This window comes from Gambusia affinis, linkage group LG19 (assembly GCF_019740435.1).
Source record: "Gambusia affinis linkage group LG19, SWU_Gaff_1.0, whole genome shotgun sequence".
NCBI classification, from domain to species: domain Eukaryota; kingdom Metazoa; phylum Chordata; class Actinopteri; order Cyprinodontiformes; family Poeciliidae; genus Gambusia; species Gambusia affinis.
The window spans coordinates 22,370,498-22,388,712 of record NC_057886.1 but is presented as its reverse complement, the minus strand read 5'-3'; the positions used below and the strand labels follow the sequence as shown (position 1 = coordinate 22,388,712).

The following is an 18,215-nucleotide window of genomic DNA, read 5'->3' as shown; positions in this document are numbered from 1 at the left end:
GTCGGAAGGTAAGAGGTAGTGACGTAGGTGTTTAAGTGACAACTGCTGCGTACTGGGGCCGCTGTAGATTTAAAGAAAAGAAAAGAAAAGAAAAGAAAAGTAAGGAAGAGTACAGAAATGTTTTAAGAAAAAAGTTGGAAATTTTAGAGAATTTCTAGAAGAACGTGAACATTTCTGAGTTTCAAAAGTTAAAAAATTTAGACTTTCGGAAATTTTTTGAGTTTTAAAATAAAAATAAAGATTCTACTTTTGAACTCCAGAAAATTCCATGATTTTTCTGGAAATTTTCTGACACTAATGTCAAAATTTCTGAGTTTGTTCTAGAAAATTTCTGAGTTTTTCAGTGGATATTTTAATCCTTTTTTTCTCTCAACAGTAGCTCTAATACGGCGTAGTAAAAGGTGCACTGCAAAAACACAAAATCTTACAGAATATCTTTGGTCTACTTCTGGGGCAAGTATCTTAGGACACTTGAAATGTGACAAAACTAACTTCCAGAAAGAAATATGAGCTTGTTTTAAGTCAATAATGATTGAATATTGATAAAGTAGTCCCTCTTGCAGATTATTTCATTTAGAAAACATTTTCACATGTCATAAAATCTGGCAGAGGAAATATTACTTCTCCATCAATATTAAGTTATTTATTGAAAACAAACTCCTATAATTGCTTAAAATTTACTTGTAATAAAATCTTATTTATATGATACTTTACAACAGTGAATGCTGAACAAAAGTGCTTTCTATTAGTGCAGTAATAAAACGTTAGTAAGTTAGTTTGTCTCATTTCAAGTGTGCCAAGATGTTTGCACAAGAAACTAGACAAAACACTTGGTAAGATTTTGTGTTTTTGCAGTGTGTGTGTGTGTGTGTGTGTGTGTGTGTGTGTGTGTGTGTGTGTGTGTGTGTGTGCTGGTAAAATCCCTCTTTATCTCATGCGTCCCAGCACAAAGCCGGCTGTCTGCCCTGGAGGGAAAATGTCACAACTAATAAAGTAGGAGGAATAAAGGCAGGATGGTGGGTGTTTGGGTCAATGGAACCAAGGAAGGGCTGGAGATTAAGGTCAATGATGGAAAAGATGCAGGTGAGAAACTATTTCCCCTCCAAGCTACTGGACTTTGCACTTCTCACTCCAGACGGTGATAAAAGTTATAAAATCCAGAGCAAAGTTCGGGTGAACCGTCAGAGTAGCAAAACTTCAGCATTTTTTTTACTCAAGTAGAAGTAAAAAGTAACTATCCAAGAAATTACTGAATAAAAGTAAAAAAACAGTATCTGGTTAAAAGGCGACTCAAGTTCTGAGGAACTGATCAGAACATCTGATTTAAAATCTATAAATGCAAAAATGTACATTTATGTCCCAATTCTGGCATTTTAAAGACTAAAATAAAATAAATAACATGATTATAAAATACAATATTCAAGCTTCACTTTTACAAATCATAAAAAACAAATGAAGCTAACACTTACAGAAGACAATGCCAATATAGGGTTTGTTAGAACAGGGTGAAGTAGAGAAAAGGTTTCAGTTAAGAAATTAAAAATCTGTAGAATGTATCATTTTTTATCTGATTAATTAACTAATTGTCAGAATAACTTATAGCTTAACTGATTACTGAAATAAAATATTTCTTCTAAGTCATGTTTGATGCTGCATTTTTACAACTACTGATGGCAACAGCTACTTGATTGTGCAATAAAATGTGCCAGGAAATTGCATAACACCGTCCCTTTAAATGATATCTTTATTTGGATTATTGGATACAACTGATCAGACTTATCAGAGATGTAGTGTTATACTGAGAAATACATTTAAACTCAAGTTTACCACCAGCCAAGTTGTTTATCAGTTTCATAAAAAAATAAGTGATTACTGTCTGAAGAATAAAATAACAGCAAAAAAATTCCTTTATTTTTCTTGTAAATGCAAACAGGACAACAGCAATTTTAGTAGCAACTTAAGTAGATATTTACAAACGTCCTGCTGATAACTGATAACCCTCTGTCTTTTTATTCCTGTTCCATTTTTATCCTTCTCTCTCATCCTTTTCACCTTTTGTGTCCTTTTATGAATTGATAGTTTTACATCAGATTTAAACCTTCTGAAAAGATTCATTAAGATGTTTTTGGTAAATATGAGACACATTTTTCTGCAGTTTCTTGCTTTGAAACTCTGCTAAATTGATTTAGGAGGCCTTTTTTTCCTGCTCAGCCTATTTTTCTTATTGTTGAAGCGTGACCTCTGACCTCAACTGAGAGTTTCAGATGTTGTGATGAGTCATTGATGAATAACGGTGGAGATCGGCCAGTTTTGGTAAGGTTCTCACCGCGGTTCTCTGGAGTCCCAGAACCTTAGAAATGGTTCCGGACTGATAGATATCCACGACTTTGATTGTCATATACTGAAGTGTTTCTTTTTGTCTACTTCCTGTTGTCAGACAGGTTCTAAAAAGGCCACTTTTTTAACTCCACAGGTCTGACAGTAATCCAATGTCAGTGTTACAAAAATAAACCAAAAACATGAGAGACAATTCCTCTTTTATATCATTGTACTGGGTCTGGTGTCCTGTTTGAAGGATTGTAAGTTGCGTCACTCATATCATCCACTTGCATGTTACAATGTAACCCCATTTATTATCAGTTCCACATAACAAGGATGTTGCATGTCAGTAGATAACATCTGTGTTTAATGTGTAACCAGAAGCCAGCTGGCATTCACAATGCAAAAACACAACATGGTACCAAATGTTTCTGTCCAGTTTCTACTGCAAATGTCTTTTTAATAAGACAAAAACAAACTTACAAGTAACCTTTTAGCCAGATGCATTACATAATTCCAATTTTAGGGAATTATGTAAATAGTTCCCTAAAATTGATCATAAAAACATATTAGTTCCACTTGAGGATTTTTTTCCACTTATTACAAGACATTTTCCATGTGAAAGAAATATGGAATTTATGTTAAAAGTAAAAAAATCAGCCATTATTCAGACATTACTGACTTAAAACAAGCTCCTCTATCTTGTTGAAAAGTTACTTGTAAGTTAGTCTCATTAAAAAGTCTACAAAGATATTTGCATTAGAAAGTGGACAGCAATAGCTGGTAAGATTTGGTGGGTTTTATCAGTGGTTCTTGGTGCAGCGCCCCCACAGGTGAGGAGGGGAACAGGTTTTTTTTAAAAGGTTTGGCTTTTAACCACACCGGCTGAAAATGTAATTCTAACCAGTCTGACATAAGAACAATGTGTTCAGCATTTCATATGAACAAGCTGAAACAAGAGAAAGACTGAGCTGTTGGTCAACAAGAATATTATCCTGCAAAATACACAGACATATGTCTGCTGCAAAGAGACAATCTTTTATTTTTACGTCCCAGCGTTCAGCTTGTGTTGCTAAAGCTGGACAGAAATAGATGTAAGAAAGCCGCCTAGACTCAGGGATGGTGCTCAGAGTAATCCTCACACTTCTAGGAAATAAATGGATTCCATTCATAAAACAGAATTTCTGTAATCTGACTATAGCCTGGAAACACACTGTTAGACTTTTTATTGTAATTTTACAGTACCTTACTGGCAACACTGTTGCCAGTAAGTTACTGTAGAATGGTAATTACAGTAACTTACTGGCAACAGTGTTGCCAGTAAGTTGCCAGCAAGGTACTGTAATTACCATTCTACAGTACCTTACTGGCAACAGTGTTGCCAGTAAGGTACTGTAATCACCATTCTACAGTAACTTACTGGCGACTTACTGGCAACAGTGTTGCCAGTAAGTTACTGTAATCACCATTATACAGTAACTTACTGGCAACTTACTGGCAACAGTGTTGCCAGTAAGTTACTGTAATCACCATTCTACAGTAACTTACTGGCAACTTACTGGCAACAGTGTTGCCAGTAAGTTACTGTAATTACCATTCTACAGTACCTTTACTGTTATGATATTTCACAGTTAATTTTTACTGTGAGTGTGATTTGCAGTTATAACTGCTTTACTGTAAATGTAGTTTATAGCATAAAACTGTAAATGTATTTTATAGTAAAGCTGGTCTACTGTAAACTTGTTTCACAACATAATGTCAGTTTTACTGTAAATTAAAGTTTACATTTTTTAATACAAGAATATTTTACCATAAACCGAAAAGTTTCACAAAAGAAATTTTAGTCCAAGTACTGTGAATAAAAACAGGTATTTATTTTCAGCAGATTTGTTGAAATAAAATCCATTTATATATTCGCAATGTCATAAAGAACAATGTCACAATACAATATAATGTGCTATAAAACAACAAAACCATAGAACACACTACAGGTCATGTCAATATTTTTATGGCACATGTATGTAGCAACATGAACATGTGTGCATCAAGTACCAGCCATAAACTATTAAAGACTGACTTTTAAAAAATATATAGAATATACTTCATTTAAAAAACCAGCAGAGGCTGCATTGTCAGAAAGCAGTTAACAGTAGCTTAAATGTGCTCTGTTACACAATACATCACAAAAACAGTGCAAGTGCGATAATGTACTATATGGTAGGCATTCATATCAATAAATATTGTTATATCAGATGCATTTCCTACATTAGAAGAACTTTTATTCCATTTGTCAAACAAAACCAGTGGGATCCATCTTGTGGAAGCTGAACTGTAAAGAATAAGACAGACGATGTGGGAGGTCATGAGATGGTCAGGAAGTTATCTACATTTTCAAATCAACAGGAAGGCTGACAAATTAAACTGAAGTGACAATGTCCAAATGCATAAAATCATTGGCATAAAGCAGCATTAAGTTGATAATTTCTTTAAAAAAAAAAATCAATTACACTGAAGTGATAATAGAAGCTGCATAAAGAATGAGCAGGACTGGCTTCACTTCAGGTTTTTGGATTGTTTATGGCAAAAGCAGTCAGTCAGTCTTCACTAATTCAAACGATTGCGTACTGTATTGAGACCCTGCAAATGTCCCCAAGGAGACGATGAAATACAACATGTCATAACAATCTTTTTAGTCATTTTGTTGGTGCTGATGGATTACTGCAAAGGTGTGCCTAATAAACTGAAAACTGCATAGTATAAAAAAAACACCTCAATTAAACGAATACACACTTAAACATTTCTGTGATTTAGTAAGAGATGCAGCGACATCCACTTTTTACCACGGACACAGAAAAGATGCAGGCTACTCTAAAGGGCTATTGTGTAGGAATCACATGCCATTTATAAATAATCATTAAAATCATATTAAAAAGCCTAAAGTAAAGTCAGAACATGCAAGATAGGAGGAAAAGACAATAAAATAATTTGGTACATTTGGTAAAATGCTTACCTAGTTGGAAGTCCTCTATTCAAATTCAGCGAGTCGTTTGAGGAAGGTGTTGATCCGGGAGTTGACACTGACTACTTTCCTCTTGACTTCCCATCTTGCAGCTTGTACTGACTTTGGCTGTGCATTTGGTACCAACATCTGGATTGATCCTCACAAAGAATCTTTTAACAGAAATAAAATATATTAATTGTATTTTTTAAAATGAAGACATACAATACAGCAATCAGCTATGGTTCTTCATCATCAGTCAAACTGTCATTAAATTTAATTCATAAATGGCTTGGTGTAGAGTACTTACAGTTGTATCATCTCCAGCGTGGTGGATGCTGACTCCTGATACTCCAGATTGAAGTCATAATATGACCCAAAAAAGACAGCAAGGACGCTGGCAAAGTCATGTAGTTGCTCAGGTTCGAAAAATACCTTCTCCTCCATACTGACCATCCACCAGGTTGCAGACATCAAGCTATTTCCTAAAATAGACAAACCCTTGTCAGGCTAACGCTAGTGAGTAAAAGTACAGACTACCATAACTATTACATACATTGCTACAAAACAATTATAGTGATAGAAAATATTCCTCTTACCAAGCATGATTACCCTTGGTGTTGTAGGTAAGGTCATTTCCATCTCAACAGACATCTTGGTGGAAGATACCTTTAAAACATAAAAGGAAAACTCTTAAATATGAATTACTGGTAGTAATTTATATTTAAAGGGCCAGTTCACCCAGATTACAACAGGTTTTTGAGAACCTCACCCCAGAGACTAGACTAGACTTTACCCCTACATCCTGCTACCACTCTGAAACAGCAGATGTGAATGACAGTTTGTGAGGCTAAATGAATTTTTTAAAGCATTACATTCCACAAATACAGTATCTGAATGGCTAAGTACAATATGGGTTAACAAAATGTTTGTGATTTGGGTGAAGTGATACCTTTAACAAACTAATTGAACAATTCTGATTTAAGATGTGTGTTTTAAGTTAAGAGTCAATATAAAATTACATCAACCCAGATGAAGATTGAGTCTTTTTCTTCTAAATGTTTTCTTTTTCTCTGACGGAAGTAGGACATTGCTCTATTCCACAACGAAACCGATAATTAGCTGTGTGTTGATGTTTCTTCACATGAGTACAAAATTCTCTAAATTATGAAGTACAAATGCTGCAGAATTTACACCTGTACATAGTTGCACCTGTTAGTACTGACTTAACTTTAAATTTGCAAGAGCATGGTTTAAACAGGTGAACAGTCCTTATATGTAACCAGGGTTGGAAATTAACTTTTTTGTCCACCTGCCACTGGGGCTGAACCAACTCAAAAATAACAGAAACCAGTTGAATGTTTTCCACCTTTGTCCTCATTTACAGACTCTTATACACTATGTTGGAGATGTAATGGTACTTTAGCAGGCTAACTAGCTGTAGCAAGCTCAAAGTTATAGATTAGGTTAGCTGCTCCTCTACATTTCCAGACTATTTTGTGGCTTCAAATATGTTTGAAGAGCTGTCTTTTTACCTGTTGTCTTGTCTTTTCAAGAGTTGAAACTATGTTAGCACTCAGCAGGACAGAACTGCACAGCCACTTGGAGGAAAAAGCTTGGGAGTTAAAAAAGTCATCTGACAAAAAAAAAAAAGAACAACGTTAGAATTCATCCTTGTTGACCTAGCTAATCTGCACTCTTAACATTTGCAAGGTCATGGTTTAAACAAATGAACAGTTATTAGATGTATTTTCAAAAAGGGGGGATCAATTATCAGTTAACGTTATATTGTTCGACAAAGGATGTAACAACAATGCTAACAGACACTCAGCACTGAGCTTATCTCAACCCAAAGCTAGTCGCTCGAGGAAGATTTAGCGGCAAAAGCCAAGCTAAAACCTTCGGTAAAATTAGCACCTTAGCTAACGTTAATTCCGAACCAGCTCAAAAAATAACACCATCATATTTTTCTATCTTTCACCTCATGCTAAGTTATAGCATGATGCTATAAGTTACGTTAGCTCCATCTAAAATATACATTGGCTTCAAACAGTTTTCTAAGTGGTTTTTTTACCTGTCTTGCGAAGAGCTGAAGCAGTGTGAGCCCACAGCGACAGAGCTGCACTTGCACTTGGACGGAAAAAGCTTCGGAGTTTAAAACAAACGTCATCAGAAAAACGTTGGAAGCGAAGCCACCCTTGATGACGTAGCTAGATAAACTGCATATTAATGTTAGCTAGGATGTGGAAAAAAACAAAAGTACATGCTCTCTTTCTGCCTTAAAAATATGTTAACCACTAAAGGAGTAAAAATACAGAAACAGGGAACAACGATGAAACATCTATGATGACCGTTGGAAATCAAATTGAATTCTTACATGGCCAGCGCAAAGACATTATTAGTACAGTACCACTACTGTAATGTGTAAACAGTAAATTACAACTTCAAAACATACAGTAAGTTACTGTAATGCTATGTACTATACCCATAATGCAATGCAAATTACAGTAACTAATTGTAAAGATGTTTTATGTTAGTTTACTGGGCATTTTATGTATTTAGCTGTAAAAATACAGTAAAGGCTAACAGTGCAAGATATTATAAATACAGTACCACTACTGCAATGTGTAAACAGTAAATTACTGCAACTTCAAAACATACAGTAAGTTACTGTAATACTATGTCCTTTACCCATAATGCAATGCAAATTACAGTAACTAATTGTAAAGATGTTTTATGTTAGTTTTACTGGGCATTTTGCGGTATTTAGCTGTAGAAAATACAGCAAAGGCTAACAGTGCACATGACTAATTAATTAGTTTTTAAATTACACCGTTTTCTGGAAATTATCATTTACACCCTATTAATCTAGCTGGTTTTTTGCAGATTGTGATAGCAGGGTTCTGTTAAACCAGAGTTTTATTGCAGATTATGGCAAAGAATGGAAACACAGATTAAGTCAGACAGATGTTACTGAGGCAGATAAACCGGGAGCAGGAAAGCAGCCATGATCTTCAGCCTGAAGCATTAACTTTTACGCATAATTATTTAGACACCTTGGACATACATCTGTCCAAGGTGGTCCTGATCTGATGACAGATTAATTCCAGCTCTAACAGCCAGGCGCACACCTGCAGTTTTTGTTCAAATTAAATAAGTTTTAATAAGGTTTTAATAATTTAAAAGGCCCCGGTTTGTGAAATAAATTGATTTAGAAAAAAAAAAAATCTCTTTTGCTTGATTTTGCTACTTTGTAATTATGTTATTGATATTAATTATTTTCACTTTGGTCTTTGAACTCCAAAATTTCCATGCAAATGTATATTGGTTTGTCTGTTGATGTAATTTTTAAATATTAAATGATGTTATGATTTATACTTGAGTAGATTTTTTACCAAATAGTTTTTTACTCTTAATTGAGTAATTTCTTGAACAGCTACTTTTTTAGATTTTTTGGCTCTGGGGTCTTTATTATAAAGTTAATTGACAGGAAAGTGGGTAATGAGAGAAGAAGGAAGACATGCAGCAAAGGTCGCCAGGCCGGGAATCAAATCTGCAACAGCGAGTCGAGGACTAAGGCCTCCATATGTGGGTTGTGCTTAACCCCTGCGCCACCACAGCACACAGAACAGCTACACTTTACTTTTACTTGAGTAAAAATATGTTAAAATAGTGCTACTCTGCTGTCAAATGTGTTTCTATGTCGGAAAATATACAGTATGACTAATTTACACAGCAGTGCTCAATTCCAATTTTTTAGCTACAATCCAATTTATTTATTTATTTATTTATTCATTTATTCATTCATTCATTCATTCATTCATTCATTCATTCATTCATTCATTCATTCATTCATTTGTGAGGTCGTTCATACAACTAAACTGACAATCTGTCTTCTTGAGAACGGTTAGGCCCTCAAAGCGAGCCGCATGCGCAGAAGAAGAACGTTGACGTCATAGAGCAGCGCATTGTTTACGGAAATAATAATGGACGCTATCAGATATAGATCGATTTTGAGCAAGTGGAGCCGACAGAATTATCGTCAAATCATAACAAGACGAAGGAAACTAATAAAAAGAAAATATAACTAATAATTACCAGCTTCTGTAGAGAAGTTTGATTGGATGACCGTTCGGACCGCAGACGCTTTGAAAGTTATAAAATATGTATCTGATTTAGTTCCTCATAGAGGCACAGATCACATTTTTAAGTGAAAAGTACTTGTATTATTAGCACTAGTACTACTTAAATGTTTGTTCTTGGACTTGAATATTGATTCATTGCATCATTGGAGATGATAGGAGCCGTTAGAGGAGTAATTATTCAAGATAACATCTGGGATCCCATCAACATGTGATCCACCTGAGTCAGCTGGAACACACAAAAATTTCCTTAAAAAAAAATTACCATTAAATATATGTTTAAACTTATTTGTGAATCCAATTTTTTTTATCTTCAGTCCTCACTGCCGCATAAAATAATATTTATTTATTTTCAGAATTTACTGAGCATGTTTTAGTGATTATTATTCAAACTATTTTTTAAATGTAGTGGTGAGGCATGTTATGAAACCCAGAGTAGCAAAATGCAAGAAAGAAATATGTTCACCTTCGCAATTAACAGAAAAATAGAAGTATAACTGCAGAGTTAATGTATTTATTCATTTTAAATGGGATTCAATGACAGGAAACTGTAGAGAAGGAGCACTAAAGGCTCTGTTTGGTATGAAAAGGCATATAAAAGACAAATATTTGGCTACATTTTATGTTATTTACTTCAACACAGACAAACTTAAACAAAAATAAAACTCAAAAAGGACAGAAGAACCATAGATTAAAAACTAAAAACTCACTTTCCCACTTAATTTTAGGCTCTGACCTTCACACTGTGGTTGAGATTTTAGAATACCATGACTGAATGTGACCAACACACCCTGTCCAAGAAAGTGTAAACCAATTAGAAAGCTAATTAACTTGCTGCCACGTGTAGACAAAGCCTCTTTAATTCAAGTTGCTCTCCTGCATGGACATTTTTGACAGCAGAGTCCTGAAAGTAGTTCTGCTAAAACCCAAATATGCTCTCTGGGTGTCAGTATTCACTTTTATTTGGTTCTAAACCTGTACAAGTGACATATTTACATGCAAGCTCAGTTTTTTATTCAAGTTATACGTTCATGTGCCTTTAAGAATCTGCAAGATAACATTTAAAAGAAGCTTCACAGCTAATTATTAGATATTTAGCTATTTCTAAAATTTAATTTTGTTTAGAAAGCCTTTAAAAAACAAGAAGAAGTCACTTTTTTAATTCCTGATTGCTCAATAGACGCAGGATCAAATCCGACTCCATCGTCTCTCTGATCGGGTTTCTAAACATACGGCCAGGCAGAGGAGTGGCAAAAGCAAACGTGGTGGATTAGCAGTGCTTTGCAACAACTGATGGTGTAACTGAGGAATATTGTCTCTTCTGCCTGGATATGGAGCTGTTAGCCTGTCATGATAGTTATGAGACCATCATATAACAACAGTCTGCAGTCAGAGGCCTCTTCAGGTTTGTTGCAGGACTGACTGCTACTGGAGATATTTCCTGCAAATCCACAACAATTATTTCATATTTTTTCTCTCTATCTTGCGTTAGATCTGGTTCATGAGTGAAATAAAAATTGATCCAAGTGTTTTGCTTTATATTCTTGAGCTTCATGCAGAACTTCAGTCTGTTTTTCATAATGCTCGTCTGCATGTCAACTATTTTGCAGTAGGATAGGAGTCCTTTAGAAAATAATAAAAACAAACTAATAAATAATGAAATTTAAGGTTCATTATTGTACAATTTGTAGATTTGAAGCATAAACTCAATCACTGTTTTAATATTCTTTTACTTAATATCTTGCGATAAATATTTTAGTTTTTATTGTTTTTACTTTGGTTAATGTTTTTGTTTTAATTCAGTAGCACTTAGAGATTTACATGTAGAGTATGTTGTAAACTACATTTTATTATTATTGTTATTATTATTATTATCCTGAATACAGTTTTTGATTTACATCTTTTTAGGAGAAACTTTTCACCAGCAGTGTGCGATATTTCATACTTTAGTATTTATCGCACTCAAGTTTCATATAAAATCAAACTTCTGACCTTTAGGTGTTTTTTTTTAATTATCTTTTCAAACCTTGGACAGAATTCGGAAAAAGTTTACAGTTGTCTACAAAATTATTTAATAATATATTAGCATGATTTGTGTGCGAAATACAAAATATTATAATTTAAGAGCAAATCAAACCAAAGTTTGTTTTGAGCTAGAGTTGGGAAACTACAACCCAAAAATAAAAATAAAACACGGCATTAGTAAATAAAATCCAACCCATTAGTTTGTGCATGTACTCCCAGTTGTTTCTTTAGAAGTAAGATCGTTTGACCAGGTGGAAATTCCCCGTGTAACCTGACACAACGTCTCCGGTGGGAGCAGGTTAAACGGCAGAGAAACCTCATCCTCGACCCACCTGAGAAAGTGATTAGAAAGTCAAACACTCAGATCAGTTACATCCAGTCCTGGCAGCCATGATGAGCGACTGCCTAGCTGCAGCACTGCGACGTCTGTAGAGGTCTGAGCAAAACCAGGGAGTGCACAAACATTTGAAATGTAGCTGATGATTAGAAATATTCCCCAAAAAGAGGCAGAAACACCAGAGAGGTTTATTTTTGAGGTCTAAGCCCTCTGTGTTCTTACATAAACACTCCTTTACATCTAAACAGCACTAAATGAGTCACAGTGCTGTTATGTAACGGGGCTTTACCAGCTTGACATGGCAGTGTGTGCAGTTCACTGTCTGGATTCATGGCACAAAATCTGTCTGAAGGTTTTTACTCAGATTAAGTCAGAAGAGGTTTACCACAAAACAAAACAAACAAAAAAACAAAAACAAAGTGGTCTGTCTTATAATAATAATGATAAGACTTTGAATGATAGTCTGTGTGTCATGTTTCTTTATTTGATAGATAGATAGATAGATAGATAGATAGATAGATAGATAGATAGATAGATAGATAGATAGATAGATAGATAGATAGATAGATAGATAGATAGATAGATAGATAGATAGATAGATAGATAGATAGATAGATAGATAGATAGATAGATAGATAGATAGATAGATAGATAGATAGATAGATAGATAGATAGATAGATAGATAGATAGATAGATAGATAGATAGAACATGTTAATTTATCTATTTAGTTATTTAATAAAGCATGTTTCATTTTATTGTGTATTTAATACATGATTAACACAGTTATAAAAACTATCTATCGTTTTTATTAATTTATGGATTTATAGTAGTTTTCTTTTACGTTTAAATTTTAGTTTGATTGATAAATTATTTGTTGAACTATAATACCTTTGGGTCAGGTGTATAAACAATTTATGAAAATTAATATTTATAATGTTACCCTCTACCTCAAAGCTGATTGGCCCCTGTTGCAGTAGCGTCGCTCCTGATTGGTTCAGCCCACTGCCAATCAACTAAGTGAACACCGGTAGAGCACAGCGGGATCCAGTTTGTATTTACTGACTGGGCAGCTTGGTTTTCAGGGCGCTATGGGCTTCCACCTGTGAGACGCTGGTGCTTATGGACATTTCCATCTTCCAGATGAGGCGTTGATTCGGGGTTCCCATCATAATGGTGTTGAGAAAAAGACTAAAATGGAGCTTTAGCAGTGGGCGGGGTGATGCCGACGGTGCCTTGTAGCTACAGTTAGCTTGTAGCTCCCTAGCTGGATGTTAGGCCTTTCGATTTCTGTGGCTCCTCGGGCAGGATTATTCTTTTATTCCTCCTCAAATACAACAGGTCTTTATTGTTTTTATCCTTGCAACGTAAAAGGAGCAGATATGAAGGGTGTTTATGGTTTTCACAGGTAAGTGAAGGCAGTTTTGGCTCCTTTTAGATAATAAAAAATTTATTTTTTGTGTGAATAAAGATTATATAAGTTATATGGGAATTTCCAGAAATGCAAAGTTTTAACAACTGACTAATCTAAGGCTACAGTTATGATAAAAGCAATTCATAATTTGATAGACTTCCTGGATGCCTGTTGATCTATGAAAATCAGTTTTTTTCAATAAAATGGGGAAGGTTCACTTTCGGTCTCTTTGTCTTTCGATTGGAAATCGGTGTTAATCATTATTTATATTAATCATCTTTGGGGTTTTAGATACTTCCAAATAATACACTTTTTAATATTTAAATTGTTTTGCAATCAAGTAATTCTCATTTCTTGGAATTTATTTTATTACATAGAAGAATTTAAAACAGTTTTCACCACGTGAATATGCTTAAGCGCTTAAATTATAAAGCATAGAAATATCTGTAGTATGCAGATGTTAGTATGCATACTACAAATGCATACTAACATTTTCCAGTGTTAAAATTATTTTAAATAATAAATTATTATTTTAACACTGGAATACACCAGAAGACATTTGTATTGTACAAAATAAATAAGAAAAACAACAGAACTGTTTCATTATTATTTTATCATACACCTGTTCAGATAATGGTGAATTGCAGTAAGCAACAAATATTACTACATAAGATAGCTAATACTGCTATCAGTTTGATCAGTTATATTGTGACAGTGAGACAGTGGTGAGGTGTACGGTTGGACAAACAGGTTGGTTGGATCTATGATTGCATCAAGGATCAGCTCAGAGCCAACATATTCATAGGTCTGTTGCAATAAGCAATAAATCAATTGCATGTTAAATTAAAACAAGCTCAGTAGTTTCCCTTTGTATTATTTATCATTTTTCTTGTTTTTCTCTTTCTATCAAGAACTGGATACAAAAGTTTTCACTCTGGTGCTTTGGTTTCAACTAACCCTGTTTTTGAAGGACAGTTTTGTTTGTTTGTTTTTTTACAGAGATTTCATAATTGATTTTATTTGTCTTATTTTTTTTATTTTGGATATTTAAAATATTTTCCAGCGTTAAATGTTCTTTAGAATTTAATGTTTATTTTGAAAATGATTTCAAAATATTATCGTTTATTGCAATAACTTCTGGGACAATTAATGGTCTGTCAAAATTTGTTATTGTGACAGGCCTATATATTTAGCTTCATTTGAATGTTTGGAGGTGATGTTGTGATTTCCAAACACGCTCACCAGAGTAGCCCATAAGTTATTGTCACAAAAGATAATATTGTTGTTTTGAGACCATTTTCAAGTAATATAATTATAATTACATATTAATGCAATTCTCAAAGTTCAATAAACTTTAAATTTTAATGAAAATTTTCACACTGGAATACACCAGAAGACATTTTAAATGTATAAAATAAATAAGAAAAACAACAAATAAAATGATTTATAAAGTCTGAAACAAAATTGTTCTTCAAAAATGAGCTAGTTGAAACCAAAAGACTGAAGACTTTAGTATTAATTTTTCTGGTAGAAAGAGAAAAGAAATCATGCAAATGGAAATTACTGCATTGTTTACTGAGACAAAAACAAAAACTCGGTTTTATATTTCAGCCTGTTTTTCTTTTGAGCCTTCCTGACTCAAAAGTTTCACTTTTCTGGTTTCAGATTCATGAACCGACGGGCTTCTGCTAACTGCCGCTACCAGCCCACCGTCTACGAACATGCTGCCAACTGCTACACTCATGCAGTGAGTCCCGTCTGTCTGAACGCCGCTGACCCGCTCCGGTCTGAGAATGTCTGCTGACTGCCGTTTGTTTACTCTCGTCTCCGCAGCTCCTCATCGTGCCGGCCTTCGTGGGAATGACGCTGTTGCACTGCTTGTCCGACAACAACTGGGAGCGGATCACGGCCTGGGTGTACGGACTGGGCCTGTGCGCCCTCTTCGTGGTCTCCACCGTGTTTCACATCATCACCTGGAAGAAGAGCCACATGAGGTGAGACGGTTTGCATTCAGTTCCTCCATTTTAGATTTTAGATGTTACTTGATGTTGGTGCTGCGGTGTGACTCAGCATCTCTTCCTGGAACCAATTTCACCAGTTTCTCTGTGTTACAGGTCAGTGGAGCAGTGCTTCCACATGTGTGACCGCGTCGTCATCTACTTCTTCATCGCTGCCTCTTACACACCTTGGTGAGCGTCCGGCTTAGAGCAGAACACACACACAGCTGCCGTTGAAAGCAAAGCCTCACTCTGGGTCGGTTCTGTTCTTGTCTCGGTTCAGGTTGAACCTGCGGGAGCTCGGACCGTTGGCGGCTCACATGCGCTGGTTTGTGTGGCTCATGGCTGCTGCCGGGACCATTTATGTCTTCAACTATCATGAAAAGTGAGTTTCTGTTCAGACGGGAGCCGTTAGCGGCGGGTGTCCAGACTGAGGCCCGGGGGAATCATCCTGCGCATGTTTGTCTTCTCAGGTACAAACTGGTGGAGTTGGCCTTCTATTTGACTATGGGATTTTTTCCTGCATCAGTCATGACATCAATGGTAAGAAGATCCTACCATTTTACCCGATTAGGGGCGGGACTTTAACTTGTTAATTTAGGTTTTACCCAGAGGTGGGCAGAGTATCCAAAAATTATACTAGAGTTAGCCTGTCAGCGAAGATATTGTAGCTTAAAATAGCATCTCAATGCTAAGCAGACGTCACCAATGCTGAGGCTACATCATGAGTTCCTGAAACACTTGAAAACTAAATGAGTCAAGTAACATTTAGCACCAACATCATGGTTGAATCACAGATTAAAAACAATAAATATATTTATTGTTGAGTTCATATGTTTATTTAGTCAACAATTAAACTGAGAAAATGTGGTTATAAAGAACGTCGTGCTGTTGAGTTTCAGTGCAGCTTCTAGGAAGAAATGTTTCTCTGTTTTTGTTTTTCCAGAGCAACACGGACGGCCTGCAGGAGCTGGCGTGTGGAGGACTCATCTACTGCCTCGGCGTGTTCTTCTTCAAGAGCGACGGCGTCATCCCCTTTGCTCACGCCATCTGGCACTTGTTTGTGGCTCTGGCTGCCGCCGTGCACTACTACGCCATCTGGAAGTACCTGTACAAAGCGCCGAGCTCCGAATCCCTCCTCCAGTCCTGACCATCTCTTCGCCCAGCCGCCCCCCCACTGCCCAACCAAGCTGCAACAGTAAAAGTTTACGACAACAACCTTAACTTGTTTACTGTTTTGTAACCAGGAGGAAAGCAGGTTTGTCACCGTCCTCTGATGAAATCAAGTGTTTTTGTAAGAGAAGAAATCTCCAAAGCTTTGGTATTTGTGACGTTTGATAGCGTCTTTTTAAAACCACTCAAAGCGAGTCACATTCCTCTTTAAGGGTCGATCCGTTTCATCCGGAGAAAATCGAGAAAGGTGCTAAAAATCAGCAGCTCTTATTTCTACTAAAAGAAACCAAAGCTACAAATAAAGGCAGCATAACAAAAACTTCAAAGTTTTAATACAATTAAATTGGTTAATAAAGTGTTAAGGTAGAGTTATTCTCATATCTGAACCAAAAATCTTGTGTAAATCATGTTTTCTTCTATTTATATCTGTTTAGCTCATGCTCTCTGTCTGTTTCTACTGGAAGTGATTGGCGCCCTCTGGTGGCAGCTGGGTAGCATTCCTCAGTATTTCATAATGTAGAGGAGAAACAGGAGAGCTGAGTGTTAATGAGCCAAATGAGGAGACTCCCAATTAAAAGCAGTTTCATTTCTTTCCATTTTTTTTAAAAATAAAAATGTGAATATTGTGTGTGTGTGTGTGTGTGTGTGTGAGCTGTTGTGTGGTGTAACATGTCCTGTTGTGTGTTTTGTGATTCTTGCACACCAATGTTAAAAAGTGTTTCATATCATGAGGACTTAAGTTTTAATAATCATGACTCTTCTCTTGTGATCCAGTCTGTTTTCTATGTTGATTCTGATGATCCTGGCTGTTTTGCAGACAATAATTGCTTTTGTTTTGTCTCTTTCACTGGCTGATGATGGTTCTTTGTAAAATCTGAACGCTCCACTGTACTGAACATCACCTTGGTAATGTGACAATAAAGACAATAACTGCAGCTTGGTGTCTGGACTCGGTTCAAGAATGATACATTTTAATAAAGCTCAAATTATTACCAACATAATCTTCTTACAGTGCAAAATATTAATTATGACACAAAATATCATATTTTTACAACCAAACTTGTATATGCAGAACTACTTTTATTTGGACTTTTATTGAAAAGCTGACAATGCAAACCCAATCAGTTTTTATCTAATTTACTAAATAGTACATTTGGATTTTATTAATTTGTTCAACAGAGCCTACAGGAGTTGGAAATGTAAACACCTTTCTTTTAATAGACAACTAGCTAACATCTGAAAAATAATCCAGTCCTTGCTGGTATTTTGTTTTTTTGGAGCAATTTTTCTATTAAGTTTTTTGTAAAACTGTAAAAAAAACAAACAAAAAATTGAAGTACAATTACAGATCATATACAAAAGGAACTACACCTCTGCTAACAAATGGTCAGCTAACAATGTAGCCAATTGAAAATTAGCTAGACAACATAGAAAGAAGCCTTGTTGACAAAATCCTACACGTTATTAAAACAGTAGTTCAAAAACTTGAACTTACAGACGAATAATATCCAAAGGACAAACATGTCTGAAGGACAGCCACCCACTGATGTGTACAGCCAGAGCGGTATTCTCAACTGACTAAATTAATGTCCACTAGGTGTCATTAAAGCTCTGCTATTCAATTTATGACTCAGTTTATGTAAAATAAAACACAATATCATGATGGAGTCAGCACATACAGCAAATTTTAAGACTGAATCTACAATGATAACTTTGCTAACATTGTTTTCTTCCCCTTTTCTTTCCACTTTTTACTCGACAATTTTGGCCCATATGACAGACTTTTGTCTCGGGTTCTGGTCGAAAGCATA

The 18,215-nt window shown here is 35.4% G+C and overlaps 1 protein-coding gene across 1 annotated transcript; it reads left to right on the top strand.

Annotated features, from left to right (window-relative positions):
* The first annotated feature begins 12,842 nt into the window (after positions 1-12,842).
* mmd (monocyte to macrophage differentiation-associated) lies at positions 12,843-17,339 on the top strand. The gene is made up of 7 exons (XM_044101360.1): positions 12,843-13,228; positions 14,900-14,981; positions 15,068-15,228; positions 15,349-15,423; positions 15,515-15,616; positions 15,705-15,774; positions 16,178-17,339. The coding sequence occupies exons 1-7, from the start codon at positions 13,092-13,094 to the stop codon at positions 16,379-16,381; spliced, it is 831 nt and encodes a 276-aa protein (XP_043957295.1). The 5' UTR covers positions 12,843-13,091; the 3' UTR covers positions 16,382-17,339.
* Positions 17,340-18,215: the final 876 nt, after the last annotated feature.

Bases quoted from the DNA above. Each gene is read 5' to 3' on its own strand.
- mmd (XM_044101360.1), top strand. From the start codon at position 13,092: ATGTTAGGCCTTTCGATTTCTGTGGCTCCTCGGGCAGGATTATTCTTT. The intron at 15,617-15,704 runs GTGAGTTTCTGT...TTGTCTTCTCAG, and splicing joins GTCTTCAACTATCATGAAAA to GTACAAACTGGTGGAGTTGG. The intron at 15,775-16,177 runs GTAAGAAGATCC...TTGTTTTTCCAG, and splicing joins CATCAGTCATGACATCAATG to AGCAACACGGACGGCCTGCA.